General features: G+C 32.7%; 1 protein-coding gene across 4 annotated transcripts in view; it reads right to left on the bottom strand.

The window, feature by feature from the left end:
• The window catches only part of PAK2 (p21 (RAC1) activated kinase 2), a 129,426-nt gene that overhangs the window by 33,912 nt on the left and 75,365 nt on the right, over window positions 1–20,149 (bottom strand). For all 4 annotated transcript variants that reach the window (XM_051985542.1, XM_051985544.1, XM_051985545.1 and 1 more), the window contains exons 3-11: window positions 19,363–19,463; window positions 18,800–18,947; window positions 16,317–16,348; window positions 14,772–14,879; window positions 13,166–13,298; window positions 10,705–10,768; window positions 9,289–9,337; window positions 4,988–5,100; window positions 2,801–2,918 (exon numbers count right to left, since the gene is read on the bottom strand). In XM_051985542.1, coding sequence (XP_051841502.1) covers window positions 2,801–2,918; window positions 4,988–5,100; window positions 9,289–9,337; window positions 10,705–10,768; window positions 13,166–13,298; window positions 14,772–14,879; window positions 16,317–16,348; window positions 18,800–18,947; window positions 19,363–19,463 — 866 coding nt within the window. The remainder of the gene's footprint in view (window positions 1–2,800; window positions 2,919–4,987; window positions 5,101–9,288; window positions 9,338–10,704; window positions 10,769–13,165; window positions 13,299–14,771; window positions 14,880–16,316; window positions 16,349–18,799; window positions 18,948–19,362; window positions 19,464–20,149) is intronic.

Raw genomic sequence — 20,149 nt, 5'->3', positions numbered from 1 at the left:
ACAAAGGGGTCATATTTCATACAGTTTAAAATATAAGTAGGAAATAAATATGTGGCAAAATAAAGATACAATAAAACATAAATATATTACATTAAAAAACTAAGTCAATATATGTGGACTGTTAATCTGTTCACATTTGTGCACAGCTTTCAAATATATAAAATGAAGTGGAACTAAATATTTCTAAAATTCTATCATTGTCTCATTAGTAATAATAATAATACTAACAACTCTGTAGCAATAAAGGGAGAACCAATTAGAGACCCCTTGACTAAGGAATGGACAATTTTCATTGTTTTTGTTTGACATCTGATCAGATAACATCTTCTTGCTTAAAAAGAAAAAATTTCTGAAATTTTAGAATTTGCCAAGTGAACACCTTCTAATGCAAACAGAGGCCTCAAATTCTAAACCATTCACCAAGGAAACTATTTTCTTACTTTATCTTAATGACAAGGTATTATTTATGATTACAGAAGTTATTTGTCACCCAAATGGAAAACTAAGTTCAGCTACTCAAACATGTTCCTTTCCTGCTGGCTTATCCCATTTTGCAAAAGAGCAAGAACAATTGATATCCAGACCTTTTTTTTTCTTTCTTACATCCTCTAATCCATTCACAGAATGCATGAGTACATACTAAAATTTCTAAGTTTTCAGAATAGAACAAATTTGAAGGGTTAATTGTTCTAACAAAAGAAGTTAAACAAATACATTCTACTCTGATTTAAAGAAAAAATGATGTATGTGGAGAGGCAATGCAATGTAATGTAAAAAAAAAACTTGTAGTCAAGAATACCTGGGTTCTCTGCCTTATCAAATATTTGACTGTGTTTCCTTAACTTCTCTGAGTTGCAAACTCATTAGAAAAAGAGGGTGCTGGACTAGATAAACTCTAAGATCTTTTCAGTTCTAAGTTTATGACCCCTATGAATTTCCAAAATTATTTCTTTTTCTTCTCTCACTCTAAGAGAAAAACTTAAGATTAAGTAAAACCAAAATTTCTAAGTAGAAAGGGGCAAAGAATTTTCCTAAAGATTCTGTCAACTTCCAAAAATTAAAAAGCCCTTGCTTTTGGAGCTGGAAAAACTATTCATACTTGTTCAGTATTAATAATTTTCCCTTTAAGGGCCCTATATGTGCCAAAATATTTGTGGCAGCCCTATTTGTAGTGGCCAGAAACTGGAAACTGAATGGATGCCCATCAATTGGAGAATGGCTGAATAAATTGTGGTATATGAATATTATGGAATATTATTGTTCTGTAAGAAATGACCAGCAGAATGGATACAGAGAGGCTTGGAGAGACTTATATGAATTGATGCTAAGTGAAATGAGCAAACCAGGAGATCATTATATACTTCAACAATGATACTGTATGAGGATGTATTCTGATGAAAGTGGATTTCTTTGACAAAGAGAAGATCTAACTCAGTTTCAATTGATCAACGAGGGACAGAAGCAGCTACACCCAAAGAAAGAACACTGGGAAATGAATGTAAACTGTTTGCATGTTTGTTTTTCTTCCTGGGTTATTTTTACCTTCTGAATCCAATTCTTCCTGAGCAACAAGAGAACTGTTCGGTTCTACACACATATATTGTATCTAGGATATATTGTGACATAGTTAACATGTATAGGATGCTTGCCATCTGGGGGAGGGGGTGGAGGGAGGGAAGGGAAAAGTTGAAACAGAAATGAGTGCAAGAAATAATGTTGTAAAAAATTACCCAGACATGGGCTCTGTCAATAAAAAGTTAAAAAACACACACACACACATACACACAAGAGTGAACAATTAAAAAAAAAGTTTTCCCTTCCATTTCTTAGTCTGCCCTACAAATGTAACTCAATCAACAATCCAAGATCCAAATAACGATTATTTTTTACATTCAAAACAAACAAAAACTGAGGCAATGTAAGATCATGTGCTCATTCTTATAATCAAAATAGTCTCTAATCCACTTAGTCACTTCGATATAACGGAAATTTTCTGTTCACAATTTTAGATGCAAAGCAGCTAACAGAGACAACACAAATTAAACTTCAATAACATGGCCTTTCATGTAAATGCTTCATGGGGCATCAGGCTAAGGTTGACTATTATGGGTGTCACTGATAATCAGCCAGATGTTAGTTTTGGTCTGTACCCTTGGTTGTCAAAATGCAATCTAGGGACCCTGGGAGTTCCCAAGGCCCTTTTAGAGGATCTTCAATATTAAAACTACTTTCAAAATAATACTAGAGATGTTTAAATTTCTAATATGGCAAAGACTAAGAGAGAAGCAACAGAAAAGGGTGCCACAGGAAATCAAAAAATTTTCGAAGTATAAAGAGGTCCTATTATCAAAAAGATTAAGAACTACTGATTTACACCAAGCATGTATAAAAAGATTAAATCAAAGAAAAGATTTTACCACATCTTAAGATAAGGAAAAGGACAGGGGGGATTTGGAGTTAGAAAGCTAATACCAAGGGATCTGTTTAAAATTCATTTTATGCCTTTAATATAGCTAAAAAGCAGAGACCTGTAGCTATATAGTGGGTTTTACTAGCTTGTGACCCAAGTTCTCTAGTGGTCTAGACTTTACCCCAAGATAATGGAATGTGTAAGCTCTCTGCTTATTCCAAAGGTACATAGAAATTAAATTCAAATGGAGATAACTTTTAAAGAATTTTCATTAAGAAAAACTTTTAAAATGCAATTTCCTAGGAATATAATAATGTTATTCAAATACACAGATTTTCCTTCCTGTATCCCCACCTACCCATTTTACCAAAAAGAAAACACAAGACCCACCTCTCTACACACAGCAGCAATCTGTGCTTCATCCATGCAGGTTTCTGTTACAACATCAGTAAGAGACCCTCCAGCAAGGTACTCCATTACCACAAATAATTCATCCCCTACAAGATAACTAAAAATAGAAGAAATGATAAACATTCTTTTGTATTAGATTCATAGCAATATTGAACTGACAAATTTTTCAGCTTATTTTAATTCTGTAGATTCTGTAAGAATCATTTAAATGGAAATTTCTATAAAAGAGGAATTCTTACTTCCACAGAAATTACATTTAACTTAGCATTATTTTCTTATTAAAATAAATAATATAAGAAATAAAAGTCATTGTAATCTTCCATTTACCAGTCAAGAATCAGTAAATTAGACAGCATCAATTTAATAGCTGTGACAAAGCACTCAAAAAAGCACAGTAGAAATGATACAAATATATATGAGAACAAGAAACATTTCCCAAGAAATAAACAAATCAAAGGATCTAAACAGGTAGGTTATAAACTAGAAAGGCAAGCTATTAATAGCCCCACAAAAAATTCCAAATCACTAATAATAAAGGCAATATAAATTACAATAGCTCTGAAGCTCTACATTATACTTTTCAGACTGACCAAAGAGAAAGGAAAATGACTATTATTAAAGGAGCTGTTGTAGAAAGCTAGGAACATTAATGAACTGCTGATGGTGTTATGAACTAGTCTTGTCATTCTGAAAAGAAATTTAGAACTATAACAAAAATTTACTAATACTTTTAGTGAATACTTTTAGAACTAATGCAAGGCACAGACCACGAAGAAGTCAATGAAATTTTGAGGGACAACCACCCATTTATCAAAAATATTTACAGTAACCATTTTTTTGACTGTAGACCTAACAAAGAAGTTGCAAGTCCATAAATTGGTATATGGCCGAATAAATTATGGTACATTAATATAGTACATTACTGCAATGTAAGAAATACTGAAAAGGAAGATTAAGAGAAATATGAGAAAATTTGAATGATACCAAAAGATATAAATAGTACCAGAAGAATAATTTCTAAAATGACTACAATAATGTAAAGAAAACCAAATAATTCTCAACCAATCATAAATACCATAGTACTAATGATGAAGCATGCTTTTCATCTTTTGGCAGGAATGTAGGGAGCAAATGAGACATATGCTGTCAGAGAAAGCCAATGTGTGGATTTGTTTTGGCTGATTATACTTGTTATATGGGAAGACTGGAGTTTCTTTGAGAGGTGGGGATGGGGGATAGAGTAATGGGTAAATATGAGGATGTAAAACAAAAGGATCATCAATAGAACATTTTAAAATACATAAAAAGAAATAGAATGAAGTTCAGTAGACAACAAACAAGATGATTTTGCTATTGAATTTTATATGTGCTTTTTAAAAAATTGTATATTCTAGAACTTCAAATTTCCTACATATTTTTTCTCTTTGTTCTTCTTTGTATACTGAAATATTCATAATGATTATTTATTAAGTTCATAACAAAAAGAAAACAATTAAATATTTTAAAGTCATATTAGATAATGGTCTTTCACTTTATTTTATGAGGCCATCAACTACCATCCAAAACTTAAAGCGTTCAACAACCATGTAGTTCTAAAAAATCTTGGTTAAATATCCAAATAACAAATTAGATATAGTAAATCACACAGAGGAAAGCTATTAAGCTCTAGGACATCTTGAAAAAATAAGTGACATCTGTAAGCTTGATAGCAAGGTAAGAGAAGAAAATTACTATAATACAAAAGTTCAGAAAATACCGATGGTCATAATGGTATCCCTGATTTATCAAAATATAATACATCTCAGAAATACTTTTATTAAAAATAAAACCTTTCTGAGATAACTCACTCTCTACAGGGCCAGATAAATAAATCTTTAGAATACAAAAGTATGCTATTTCCAAGAAACTGATCACAGAAAATTTGAAACATGAATTAATCATTTAAATCTAAAGTTGGGAGAATCATCTGTTACAGACCAAAAAGGGCAGAGCACAGAAGGTGAAAAGAATACATCATTTTTCATAAAGAATATTTTTTTGTAGTGTTGTGTCTAATTATCTGCAAGATATTATTCTATAATCATTTGAAGAAGCACTACCAGGGTTTAAAGATCACATTCTCAACTCCAAACTTTCTTAGGAAAAAAAAAAAAAATCCATACTTACCTATCTAAGAAGTTGACTATGTTGGGGTTCTTTAATTCTTTCATTACAAGAATTTCATTAATGATTAATTCCTTCTTAGGCTGTTTCTGCAAATTTATCTGTTTGATGGCAACCTGCATCAATGGAACAAAATAGAAGAGTGGTAATTTTCTAACTTTTTCTAAGTTAGGATATTAACACATTATAGAGAGCCAACATCTGCCCCTTTTAATGTATGCATAGCACTGGACAAGAAACTACCCCATATATCGATGGGAATTTAAAGTACAAAGCACTGACATAGATTTCATGTGGTCGAAGGCTTAAAGCTACTCTCCAATTGCAAAGAATTTCCAATCCAAAGAGTAAACTCACTCACTACATGAATTTATGATGAGTGCCGATAGCATTTTTCTTCTAAAATACAGATTATTAAATTTGCAGGGATTAACAGTGGACTGAGAGAAAGGGTGGTGTAATTATTTAAGTTCTAGGCTTGGGATCAGGAAGACTTTAATTCTAATTTAAAATATTTACCTCACATGTGACATTGATATATTATATCCTGAGTTTTAGTTTCTTTCTTTGTCAAATAAGAGTTATCTGCAGCATTTACCTCCAAAGGTTGTGGAGACCAAATGAGAAAAGTGTATGTAAAGCATTCTGCCTATTTTAAAACAGTGTGTATATATATATTTTTTAAATTTTCTTTTTATATGCATTTATAAAACTGTCCCTCCAGTTGCCCAATTAAACAAAAAGAAAAAGAAAACCCTCATCATAAATACACATAGTATAGCAAACTATATAAATTTAATATGATTATGACAATAATGATAGCTAATATTTTATACAAAACTTCTGATTTGGAAAGCACTTTACAGGGATTATCACATTTTAATCTTGCAATATCTCTACAAGGCAGATGCCATTTTTATCCATTTTGTAGGAGAAGAAACTAAGAGAGAGAGGTTAAACAATTTGTTCAAGGTCATACACTAGTAATTATTTGAAACAGAACTCCAACTCAAATCTTTTGGTATTCTCAACACTGCATCTATCCTCCTATTTCAGCAATAATATACTTGTTATTACTGTAAATCCTAATTACAACCATTTATAAACTTGTTCCTAAAGCTTTAAAATTAGTCATTTATTCTGTATTAAACAAAAGGAGGTAAGAGGATATTCTTTCAGTCACATTTAGCTTTTGAAGATAAATTTAATACCAATTCTAAAAGTTATAAGAGCATGCACTTATTACTGCTGACTACAAATCCTGACAGCTGTTTAAATATGTCTATCACTCTCATGGAGTGAAAATATGTCTGAGCTGCCAGAGAACCTAAATACCTCCTTCAGGACTTTCTTTGAGACAGAAACTATCAAATTTGCCATGTATGACAATAGTTTGACATATCACAATTACAGCCAACCCTCTTTTCTCTCTTTGTCAAAGAAAGTTAGCATTCTTTACCTACATAATATTATTTCCAGTATTCCTTAACATTATTCTCCTGTTCGAAGCAGTTAACTGTCAAATACTCATTCTAACTTCCATAGTTCTGTTTATGCTATTTTCACCTGAAATGTTCTTTCCTATCCTTTCTGCTTCTACAAAACCTAACTATATCCTATCTCTTCCTTGACTCTCTCTTCCCCCATATTCCTTTCTCTAGATTCCTATCACATTTGTAGTCCTTACCACATAAGGTAGCACTTAATATTGTCTTATGGCAGAATCACAAATTTACTAAACTAAGAACTTATTACATGCAAAAGTCCATTTTGGCAATGGGGATTCACAGATATAATACACATTTGCTCTCAAGTACCTTGCAATTTGATTTCAAGGAATGGGAAAGCAGAGTGAATCCCATACAAATAAATTATGGTACAAAGGAAAATAAGATGGCAAAGTTTAAGATAAGTTCCACAAAGAGAAAGAGGGAAACTTTTATGGAGGACAGCAAACAAAATAAGTCCTGAGGACTTCAAAAGGGGAAAGTGGAGGGGAAAGGAGACATCTTTTCCAGATAAGGGATTCAATATGAATAAAAGTACTGGAGACTGGGTAAAAGATAGACTAAGAATAGTTTAGTTAGTATAGAAGATAGAATACATGAAAGTATGTAATATGAAATAAGTCTATAAAGTAGAATGGAATTAGACTTTAGAGAACCATGAATGTCAGAAGTTTAATTTATTCAAAAGCTAAAGTGGGGGGGGAGGGGAGAGAGAAATTCCAAGATCATGTGAAAGCTGCTTCTGATAATGAGACTTCTAAATAATAGATAAAGGAATTTCCACCATTTCTATGGAATAGAACTCCAAAAACCCAAACAAGGTAAATCCAAACTGCTGCACAAAAAGCAAATAAGGCTAACCTTAAATGCTCCCTTAACCTCCTCTCTCTCCCACTACTATCCCCAAAGCAAAGCTGTACAAGCTGAACCATATCCTAACCATAACCAACCCTCTTTCCAGTGCCTCAGAAACCAAAATGGCAGAAATTTGCTTGGACTACAATAGCAACATAGCAGTGTTCTGTGCTGCAACAGAGCTCAGAGAACAAGGGAACAGAGGGAAAGGGGCCAGAATGGAAGGTTGTGTGGCACTCACTAAGCCTGAGGAAAAGAGCTCAGCATCCAGCTGAGACCAGTACTGTCTTCTCAGAATCACTCAAAGTGGAGTCACATTAGTAAATCACTTCCCAACATGGAAGGAGGCAAAGAGGCTTTCAAATTTAGTCCATAATGAAACCATCATCAGAGGGAAGAGAGTAAGAAAGTAAGCAAAAGGGGAAAATAAGAGTGAAACTACAAAAAAGCTTGGTAATAAAAAATAATATAACAAACGTTAATGAATTACCTACCTTAGGCATCTAGGTGCTTCTATGCACAGAACTTTGGGATTCTAATGAGGAAGATCTGAATTCAAATCTGACTCAAGACACTTACTAGTTGTGTGACTCTGACTGACCAAGCAAGTCACTCAACTTCTGTCTGCCTTAATCCACTGGAGAAGGCAATGCAAACCACTCTGGCATCTTTACCAAGAAAGCCCATGGACAATATGGTTCATGGGTCACATAGAAAGGCTAATAAGAAAATTCCATGCTAAGCAACAACATTAAGCACCTGCTATGTGCTAGGTCCAGTGTTAAATATGGGGATGTATAAATGAGAAAAAGAGATATTGTCCTCCCTTAAGGAGTTTATAATCTAATAAGGGCAGATGATACACAAAAGGAAAGCAAGTTGAAAAGGGAAGTAGGAATCTAAAAATTATTAGGTTGGGAGCAATGGGAGACGACGACAATGATGTTGGTAGCAAATGAAGAGATGTCTAGAATGTTGACCTCTCTAAAAATGGAAGGCTATGGTTGAAGGAGCAAAAACAGCTATGCGTACTGATAAGGTCTGAGTATCAATGCTAAAGCAAATCTCCATGCTGAGTGGGAGTGTTTGGTGTGGTATTTTTGTAGAAATCTGTCAATCAAGAGAAAAATGAAGAGAATATCACATTTAAGGGGTTAGCAGCATCAAGGAGAAAGTTTTTTGGTTTAGTTTTTACTTGGGATAAGGGAGACATGAGTTGAGAGGAAGGATTGAACAGAGAAGGAAAGTTCACATAAACAACAAGAAGAAATAAAAAGGATCAAAGACACAGATGAGGACTTAGCTTTTTCAAGGAACAGGGCTCCTTCATCCTAAGATGAGGAAGAAAGTATCCCTTTTAAACTTTTAGTGTGAACACTTCATTTTATCTAAACTCTAGTCCCGACTATTTTCTTGCAAGGTGTTTTGCTGCCCAAGACCATAAGCCTTGCTCTAATGACACACCTTTCTTCTCAGACCTGTCTTCTGCACCCACCCATCCCCACTCCTAGGTCTCCCCAGGGCATCTTGCATGTAATTGTTTTCTCCATTAGAATGCAAACTCCTTGTGAGTAAGGACTGCCTCAATTTTTACTAAAAATTCCAGGACTTAGCATAGTGCTTGGCCTTTAGTAATCATTTAATAATTTTTTCAGTAATTTACTGTGAAAAGAACATATGCTTTTAATTTTTTGTATATGCCTACACTGCTTAGCACAATGCTAAACTGAAGTAGAAATTTAATTAGCTTTAAACTGATTTACTCACTATTAGGTCCAACTAATAACAAATCTCTCTTCTTTATTTCCTGGGTATGGATATAAAATTTTTTTGTAAACATGTTTTCTAACCAACTGATATTACTCAAAGAAAAACAGTTTTCTTATTGACAGCTTCCCCTATATACATAGTCCAACATATAGAAGGATTAAAAATACTTACCTCCTGCCCCAATGCCACATCTGTAGCAGTGAAAACTGTACCTGAAGCTCTGCAATAATAAAAACATAATCATTTTTTTAAACATTTTTAAAACATTACATTATGACTTTTCTTACCCTGTGATTTCACTAGTGGAGGAAAAACTCCTACTACATATTAGTAGTGAATTTTAGAGAGATCTGGGCCCTGAAAAGGTTAAGTGTTTTACCCATCATATCACAAAACTAATTTATGTCAGAGACAAGATTTGAAACCAGTATTTCTATCTTCAAAGCTGACCTTGAGATTACTACAGTCTTTCACATGCCTTTCATACTTAGAATGAAAGACAAAAAATAGCCAATACAACATAACGATAAAAAGATGAAATGATAGGAGGGATTTTTTTAACACAAGTTTTCCACAAAAGCTTAAAATTTTTCTCCCTGAAACATTTTTTCAGACATAAAGAACAATGGATAGATTACCTTTCCAATATAATTATTCTTTAAAATTCCAAATCTTCACTAATTTACAAACAAAACAAAATATAGTTATCTTTTGCTTTAAAAATGGGGTGAAAAAGTAGTTTGCTAAAATTCCATATTATTATCATTACATAGACAATGGCAGGAAGAGAGTGGCATGCCATAATGAACTTTCAATGGATAGCTAATGAATGAATGGATAGATGAATATAAAAATAATATCAACAAGAGAAGCTGAAAACTAAAATTACTTCTTTTCCAAGCTAGTAAAATTCTAACAATTCATTTAAAAAGCAGAACCAAAGTTTTAAGCATTTACTCAATAAAGGTTTCTAAAAGTTATTTTCTTATTCTAATAAAAAATTAACAAAAATTCGACAGTATTTCTTTTTAAATTTTTGTTGCATAAAAAACATGTTTACTGCCCATATTTCTTTACTCAGACCAGCTGAAGTCCCAAGCCATCCTGCTTCATTCCTAGGTTTTTTCACAATCATTACACTGAGGTTGTATTCACTGAGTAATTCTAGGTAGTCTTGACAATTGCCTTTATATTTTCACATCTATTTTCACTTATACCTGCAAACCTGCCTACATACTGCTTAGCAAAATTCTCTCAACACAACATAATTTGCCATTTCTTTTCCTGTCTTATGTTCCTGTTGTTGACAAAGTAGCTTATTTTCCTTTTTATAACCTGTACTTACCACTACTCCACAACCACCCACCCACACCTAAGAAACAAAGAGAAAATATTTGGGTAGAAATGATGCAAAACTGCTCACAAAACAACTGGTACAAAAATCAATACCATTTTAAATTTCCTTAATCTAATTACTATTCCTTACGCTAATCCAAAAAAGGCATTATTTTTAGCATGATGACAAATAAGAAAGCAAGCTAAATTATATAATACATCGTGGTTAAAAAAAAATTCATGAATACTCACCCTTGCCCAATTTTTTCATATCGGGTATATTTTTTCTTGGGATCACCTATGCTGACGATAGTTCCTATTTAAAAAAATGTGAAAGCCCATTCAAATTTTTTTTAAAGTTAAAGTTTTAACAGTTCTATTCCTTTGCAAACATCATTTACATTTTTTAAAAATTAGTATTCTTAAATATGCTACCAGGTTTATTACAAAAACTAGAACTCATTGAGGAAAAAGCAACAATAAAATCTATTACATATATAAGCTATAGCTATAAAAATAAGTATAATTTATCCACTAACTCTTAATTCCAAGTTGTTTTTAATAATACTGAACAAATTAAATTTTCATTAAGTATAGAAAAGTTAATTTTATACCAATCACATTAAGAAAAACATACATTTCACACACCCACTGGTGTCTATTAAATTGATGGACGCTACTTCATATTAATAGTCTAAAGAAGGAAATAACAAAAATGTCTATGTGATTATTTGTATTTCACCTTGTGGCATATGTTGGCAATTACTATTACTATGAAGATTATACAAACATGTAAGTTTTTTAAGCAGCAATTTTGTGCAGAAAAGATTCAGTTATATAGGTGATAAACATTTGATATATATACTTTCACACATGGCTAATGTGCACTTTTTTTTTTTTGGCCTGAACACATTTGTTCCAAAGAAGGCCTTTCAATTGGAAAGAATAAAGAAATGTGGAGGGACAGTAACAGTAATGCCATCAAGCAGAAAAAAAGAGACAAAAAAGAATTTCAGGAATGAATATAGACAAAGAAGGAAGTGTTGTCACTACCATTAAATTTAAGGTATGGTTTTTTTTTCTAATGTATTTAATACAGATGGACAATTCCATAAAGAAACTTCTTTTCTGTTCTACAAAAAGTTTAAAAAAAAAAAAAAAGTCAACAAAGATTAAATGAATGGCCTCAAAATTATGAAACTTTAGAAATCCTAATATCCAGAACTAGAATTTTTATGAGCAGATCAACAAAACTAGAAATTATAATAAATTAACAATTATCTAATTTGAAAATCAGGATTATATAAAAAGTGAATTCCAGATATTACTCAACTTCAATGAGGCCAATTGGAACCAGAGGTAAAAGCACTAGAGTAAGAAAAGATAATAAAGGGTATATAATAAAAGGGCAAGGAAAAATCCTATAATTCCTACATCACATATATATTTTTTAAAATAGCATTGACACTCCTCCAAAAGAAAAAGTAATAAGCATATTATGAAATATCCATTTCCTCCCCTGCCAAAAAAAAGAAAAAAGGGTAGGGGAAGAGCGGAAAGGTTATCTTGTGCTTGAAAAGTCAGAAATCAATGGGTAAAAGATAGAAGAAAAAATGTTTTAAAATAAATCATATCCAAAATTATTTTTCTCATCTATCTAAATCAATGTTTTTCAAAGTCATTAGTAGGTATGCCAAATTTTCCTAGAAATTCCAGAAATTCTCCATCTGACACCTCATGTATTACATATTTGCCCTCAACTCCATTTATGTCATATCAAAGCTGGAAAAGGATAGAAAAATGAAGTCTAAGAGAAAAATAATCTTTTTGCTTGAAAATTATACAAATGAAGATTCTGTGTATAATTTGTTGCTATTCAGTCATTTGTAGTTATATGAGGTCTTGTCTTTCTTTCTTTCTTTTTTTGTCTCTTTCTTTCTTTTTGCTGAGGCAATTGAGGTTAAGTGACCTCCCCAGGGTCACACTGCCAGGAAGTGTTAAGTATCTGAGACCACATTTGAACTCAGCTCATACTGACTTCAGGGCTGGTGCTCTATCCATTGCACCACCTAGCTGCTCCTGGTCTTTGCTTTCTTGGCAAAGATCCTGGACTAATTTGTTATTTCCTTCTCCAGGTCATTTTACAGATGAAAAAACTGAGGCAAATACATTTAAGTGACTTTACCAAAGTCATATAGCTAATCAGTGAGGCCGTATTTGAATTTAGGTCTTCCTGACTCCAAGCCCAGCCCTCTATCCATTGCACTACCCAGTTGTCCCTAGGGTGTGATGACTCTAATCATGCAAATGAAAAGAATGGAGTACATCCCCACTTCAATTCACTTTCTGTGTGCTAGACACTATGTTAAGCACTTTACAAATATTATTCCATTGGGATCCTCAAAATCTTAAGGAGGTAGATATTTTTATTATTTCCATCTTATAGCTGAGGAAAGAGACTCAGACAGTGGGTAAGTGACTTGACCAGAGTCACATAGCTAATTTAAGTGTCTAAGGATGGATTTGAACTCAGAAAAATGAATCTTCCTGACTTCAGGTCCAGTGCTCTATGCACTGAGCCACCAGCTGCTATAAAACTATACGTTAATCTATCCTAAGACATGGGTTATGAATAATCTAAATTCAGCTTGAATAGAATATAACATAAAAAACTAAAATTGCAACTTTTTAATTTTAAAGTTATTAAACTTACTTAGTTTCTCCATAATTTCTTCATCTGTCATCTTAGTTTTCTTTTTCTGTTTGTCTGAAGATTTGGCAGCACTATCAACATTAGACTCACCAGCTGGTGCAGGAATAGGGTCAATTACAGACCGTGTGTAAATCTATAGGGAGATAAAAATTTATTATTCAGGTCAAATATTTTCAGGCCTTAATTGTTGGGCATGATTCAAGTCTGATTTCAATAAATACTAAAATCATCTATGGTTACTTTTTAGCATTCTAGAGATTGAAAAGTTAATATTTTAAGCATTCATTTATCTTTATCACTTAACAAGAAATAATGGAAATCTGAAGTTATTTGCTGTACAATGCAGTGTATATATGTGGTGTGTGTGTGTATACATATATATATATATATATATATATATATATATATACACATATATATATATATTCATGTAATCATACAGCAGATCCACATTTATACAATGTTAACCTTTCATTTTAGAACTAAACTTATGCCTATCCAAAAGAAATAATTAAAATACACATACGCAAAAGTCTAGCAACCTTATTTTTTGAAAAAAGATACATTGCAAATAATTATAAAAAATGTAATCTTCACAAAATGTTATTCTTTCCCATAAGAAACAAGCTTCTATTAAAAAAAATGTAATTTGTATCATATTCATTTCAAACAGTCATCACTAGGGGTTTAACCAGCTAGCTTAGGGTTTAACTAACTGGTAAATAAAACCCACGCTTCCAGCTGCCTCAATTTAGGATTCCCAATAAAAGTGTATACAGCCTACAGCAACAAAACCCATCTCTCCTCATTCTATTTTGGGACTTTGCAGTATTTACTCCTCCATACCTGATCGAGAAACTCATTGTCATTAAAGATATTACTTCCTGTTAGTGAACCTAGGGCTTTGGGAAAACTAAAAAGTAGAATCTTCTATTGAAAGGCTAGAGAATCAAACTTGCTTTTTAACTTAGAAATTATGGTAAATTTTAAAGATATATAAGACATGATCTCTAACACCTCATGGTTTTTATGCCCCTAAACAATTTCACAGATAAGAAACAAAGATTTACTTTTTAAAAACCATAAACAAATTAATTTTGCATGCCTCCTACAGAATATAAGAATAAAGGAAGTTCAGAGAGGAAATAAGCAGGGTGCTTCAATTTATTAGAAAAATTTCAATTAAGAAATCAAACTTGAGGTAGGAAAATGGTTAGGCAAAAGTACTGGTAGAAGATCCAAGAGGAAATATCTAGGGAGAATATGGAGATGCAAAGCTTGGTGATAATTAAAAGATAAAAATTTGGAAATTATCAAAAAGGGTACATGGATATGGCTGAAACTTCCAAATCAGAAACTATGCATAAGTTTTAGAAGGGCCTGCTCACTTCTTAATAAAAGTCATCTTTTTACAGGTAACCTTCAAATACAAGTCATTTTCTAAATGGATTTCAATGTAATGGAATTCATTATTTTGTTAGTCTAATGGCTTTTAGAATTTAAGACCAGGTGTTAGAAGGTTTCTACAACCAATTTCTTCCTCATATAAAACTACATAAACCTGCAAACCAACAGAATATTATTAGCTCATAAACAACACACTCACTGATTTTGTATGATCTGGTCTAGGAGCAATGACAGGTGGTGCAGTCTCCTCATCATCATCATCTTCTTCTGTTACTGCTGCTGAAGTTTCTGTGCTTTTTGCATTTAGCTAGGTTTTATCAAGTGGGAAGGAGAGGGAAAAGGAGTACACAAAAAATGAAAAAAATGAAGCCTGAGAAACTTGCTTTTTTAAAGCAGCAATTTCAATGTAGTAAAAATCTCATTAAGAGCCATAAAACCATTTAGAATCACAAAACTGTACAGTGAGTTTAGTGTGCTTCCATAATTTTATAGATGAGGACAGACATCTGGAAAGCTTAAATGTCTTGTTTCAGATTATAGAAATAGGTGACAGAAGAACCTGGATTAAAATGTAGACATATCTTTTCTAGGTGCTTTCCATTACAATCTTGTTCCCCAACCTCAACTAGATCTGAACCCTCTAATGTATTCTACACCCAATAACTTGAAATTCATAATTGTAATTAAACTAATGTGCCACCTTAAGAGAACAAATATGTTAGCAAGCATTCATTTGTACAAAAACCTTTAATATACCAAATTATCCCTATTTGTAAAGATCTAAAAGGAAAAGATTTGTAGGTTCTAACTTAACCAAGAACTATTTGAAAAATGTAAGAGTCAGACACATTTTTAAAAGAAGACTACTAATAAACTACCTCTGATTTATACCAAGTATATGAATAAAAATAATAATAGAATCTATTTGTGAAATATACAAAACAATTTAATTAAGTTTTCCCCAAACATGATTTCAGTTAAAAAAAAAAAAAGCCAATATGACTTTTACTTGGCATTTTTTAATCATTTAATCATTAATGCAGTGGGATATAAAAAGCTAAACCAAAAAAGATCTGAATTTAAGTCTTGACTCACACAAAATTGTATGTAATACTGGTTTAAGTCTCTTTACCATTCCACACTCTTGTTTTCTCATCTGTAAAATGAGGAAATTAAATGTGATAATCTCTAAGATTTCTTCCAGTTCTTAATCTATGGCTCTATGATCCTAAATTCTACTGATTTAAAATGGTTTCTTGTGCTCATCAAGAAGCCAAAATCATATATACTGCCCATTAGATTGTGACAGCCCCTGAGGGCAAAGGAGCTATTTTTTCCCTTTCTTCCTATCCCTAGTCCTAAATTCAGTATCTGACAGACAATATGCACTTGACTTCTGAGCCATTTATTTTACTTATGTGGCCCCATAAAGCTCATGTTCTATAGCTAGAATGAGGAATCTTTTTTCTGTAAAGGGCCATTTGGATATTTATAACATCCTTTGTGGGCCATTCAAAATCATCAATTTAAAAAACTCAAGCAGTGGAAGATTGTCACCACCTGTGGTTATCTTGACAAGACTAGAACAAATGATTTCAAGGTCCTTACATGGCCCACAGACCAGACATTCCCCAACTTCGTTTTAAAGTTTTAGAATGCAAATCAGAAAATGACAATTCCTTTATTAAGTACCAAAAATATAATGGCAATTTGAAGAACTGCAATAAAAATAACATCAACTTACTGCTGGTGTTCCTGAGGGAAAGCCATCTTTCTCTAAAGAGGAAAACAAAATATTAAATTTTCTTATTTAAATAAATGATAAAAACTGAATTAATTAAAAAGAGAAAAATGAAATTAAGCAAATTTAAAATTAAGCAATATTCTTTAGATTTTCAGCTCAGGATGAATTATTTTTTAAGAAAGAATTATGTAAATAACCTCAGATAGCTAAAAATTGGTTTTATACAACATTGTATTGGGTCCCTGATCCTAAAAGTAACTGTGACATAAGGTACCATATCTAGAAAGAATATGTAATGATGAACTAACTGGAGTAAACTACAAATGTACTATAAAGTTCTCACTGACCAGGATCTTTTAAATAACTCTAAATCATTTTCAAGTTCTAGGAAAAATACAATGAAACAAATTCCATTTTCAAACCTCTAAACTGGCAAACTTGCACCTTACTGGAACTAAGATTGAACTCTTAAACTCAGCATGATAAATACTTATACAGGTTGCCTGCTAAATAGTTAATCTTCAAATTCCAAATGCCAAGTTTGTTATCAAAATCTGTATAAAAATCACTGCTGATGAGACCTATAATTTTTAGAAATTCCACAAAGCCCAGAATCTTCTGGAGAATATGCACACTGAAAGGAAAACATCTTGAAATTTTTATCTAGCCCAAAGGTAACTTTTACTGACTGATTAAAATCAGAAATGACAAAGGTGGATGGCTAAGCCAAGACTCCTTACTAATGATGTATTAAGATCAAGAGAGATCAGGATTGATGTGGGAAGAGACTCCATCTTTCTAGTACAATCACTTTTAGTATAAAGCCCCTTACACTGAAACACCATTTAAGATGGAATTGCTGACAAAAGGAACTCAAATTTAGCCACTATGTGACTTCAAGGACTTAGTTTTCCCTTCCCTTAGTAGAAGGAGGAAGTTTTCCATCTTCTTCTAAATGACTTAAAATTGAAGTTGCCTGTAAGAACTGGCTTAATTAAGGGAATGCCTCATCAATTTGAAGCTTTACTTGATATTTTGATGCTCAGGTTCCCATGCCTGTGGTTTTTAGATGTTTAATGTGTTTCAATTTCTTTTGATTTCACAATTCTAAATAACAAACTCTCCTTGTGGAGCTAAATATCTTTACTAAATTTGTCAATAAAGAACTGAAGTGAATGTGCTATAATTAGGCACAATCATCCTATCTTTCAACATTACGAATACTTTTTTGCACTCAGAAACACTGAGTCTACTTTGGAAAATTCTCTGGTGATCATATTTTTGGGAGTGGATATATTTAAAGGGAAAATAAAAGATATTGCTAAAAATCCTAGGTGGTGCAAGTGCAAGCATAAGGAGTCAGGAGGACCTGAGTTCAAATTTGACTTCAAGACTCTTGACACTAGTTGTGTGACTCTAAACTTGGCCCGAGCTACCTCCCTCACTCCACTCCCCCCCAAATTCTAACTTTCAGTTTCCAGATTTTAACCCAAAATTGTTTACTAAGTTTTAAAGGGCTAATAAAATGCTAAATAATAAATTTAAAATTATAAAATTCAAAACTGCTAAGGCTCAGAACTCTAAGAGCCTATTCTAACAATCTCTTTATCCATTTCATTACCATCAGAATCAAAACTGAAGCACACCCTTCATGTATGAAATTTTGCCTATGGTCAGTGATATAAAAAAGCTATACAAAATAGGATAATCTCCTATTTCACAATCCACAATCAAGTGGATTCACTGGATGAAACCATAAACTTATTGCCTCCCCCAGCCATTTAACATAATAGCATTCAAACTCTCTACAGACACAATCAATTTTCCTTTTATTTAAACGATTATTTTAAGCTTTAAAATCATCAATAAAAACTACCAGTCTTATCAAGGGATAGGAATAAGGACAGAGCCTAGGATCAGTAAAAGAAATGCCTAGTGAGGGATTCTACCAAAAAAGCTTCTCATTAATTTTAAAAGAGTCTCAGTGACCTGCTCCGGACCACACATCCACACAGACTACAGGAGTCACCCAGGCTCCAGGGTGAACTATCTACTACACTATTATATAAGACATATAGGAAAATCTTGCCCAACCCCTGAGCATATAAGCAGAACAACAGCAATAAAAAAGATTCCCAATTGAAACTAGTAAACTGATTCCATACTAAAATCAATTTTTCAGACATGTTTTAATCTCTCTCAGTCTCTCTCTCTTTTTCCCCAAGTAACACAGCAAACTAAGACAAGCCTGTCTACCATTACAAACTGTTTGTTCCACTGAAATCCTTGAACTATTTTGAGGAATCCCAGGCAGAAAAATCTGAATAAAAAAAAAATCTCTCATTTATGGATATGGAGCATGTCCTAGAATTATTTTTTTTCTTCATGAACTGAGCATTTCTTTTTTCCCCTTCATCTTACATGCTACAACTTTGTAAGAAAGCCTCACTGCCTTATTACTACAACTGAGTTGAATGTCTTACCAGGAGGGGTAAAGCTCAAGTATTTCTGTTTCACTGTATTGGAGTCATAGAACTTCAGAACATCCAGTACAGCCTGAGGGTTCTTCTTTTGCTCTAGTTTGGTGATATTGGAAGTCTGTAGCAATCGAGCCCACTGCTCTGGCATTCCCTTAAAAAAAAAAAAAAAAAAAAAAAGACAGTATTTGAATAGCCCTGCCTACTAACATGTCAAAACTGTCATACATCAAATCAATTGGCTCCAACGTAAGTCACACTTTTACATAATGACAAATGTAATTATCCCTCAACTCTTGATTGATCTGATTAGACTGAGATGTTACAATTTAATTTCCTATGGATCACGCCTGTCCATCTTCATTAAACATTTCTCTATCTGGACAATTAACAACAATTGACCATAGATTTTTAGAATTGTTAACACTTCCCAAGAAGAAGGAAAAAAAAAAAAAAGCGTAATAATTAAGAAGTGATGTCCTTGAAGAAAAAACTCAATTCTGAAAAATAAAACTGAAGCACTAAATTTCAGAAATGAACAATGAACAACAATAGCCAACTATACTTACAGTGAATTCTCCAGTAACAGCATCAAAGCCAACATGGATGGTATGTTCAAAATCAGAAGGAGGAGAAATTTCTGGCCGCTCCTTTTCTTTTTTCTTACTTCCTACGTGGGGGGAAAAAAAAATCTCTACTACACAAAGTTTTGAATTTGACAAAATACTCACTCTGTTGATCGATTAAAACAATTTTTCAAGATTAGATAAAATTACTGGGACAATTGATTTCATGAAAATAAAACGAACAAAAAAGAACATAATAAAATAGTCCTGGATCTTCTAGACAAAATGGAACTGAAAGATGGGAATAAACATAGGCTTAACACAAAAAAAGGGAAAGAATGATAAGATTTATGAGGTAAAGGAAGGCGATTCATAGTCAGCTCAATAAAACTATCTGCTAGATGAATCTCCTCTCTAGTAACAACAAGTATCTGGCACTGCTTGGGCACCTCCAGTGACAGATACATAACATTCAGGCAGGGCCAGCATCTGAGAGCTACTCTTAAAGTAATCAATATATATTTCAAATCTTTTCGCATTTCAGGATGAAAGGGACTTCCCTGTTTTGTAATTGGGAGTCTGTCACTGAAATTGTCCAAGCAGGGGGAATAAATATCTTTTTATTCATGTGACTGCCTATCTTATCTCATAGTGACTGCTCCAAACCTTCCCTCCTACACCTCAAACTCCAACTCATCCCATTCAAATCATACCACTGAAAAAATCTGAAGTAAAAAACTTGTGTTTTTCATCAAAATCATTTTAAATATGTACCCCTATTTCCCCATGC

Source organism: Antechinus flavipes, chromosome 3 (assembly GCF_016432865.1).
Source record: "Antechinus flavipes isolate AdamAnt ecotype Samford, QLD, Australia chromosome 3, AdamAnt_v2, whole genome shotgun sequence".
Lineage (NCBI taxonomy): Eukaryota > Metazoa > Chordata > Mammalia > Dasyuromorphia > Dasyuridae > Antechinus > Antechinus flavipes.
The sequence above is the reverse complement of the archived record's forward strand: the minus strand, read 5'-3'. Positions and strand labels throughout refer to the sequence as shown.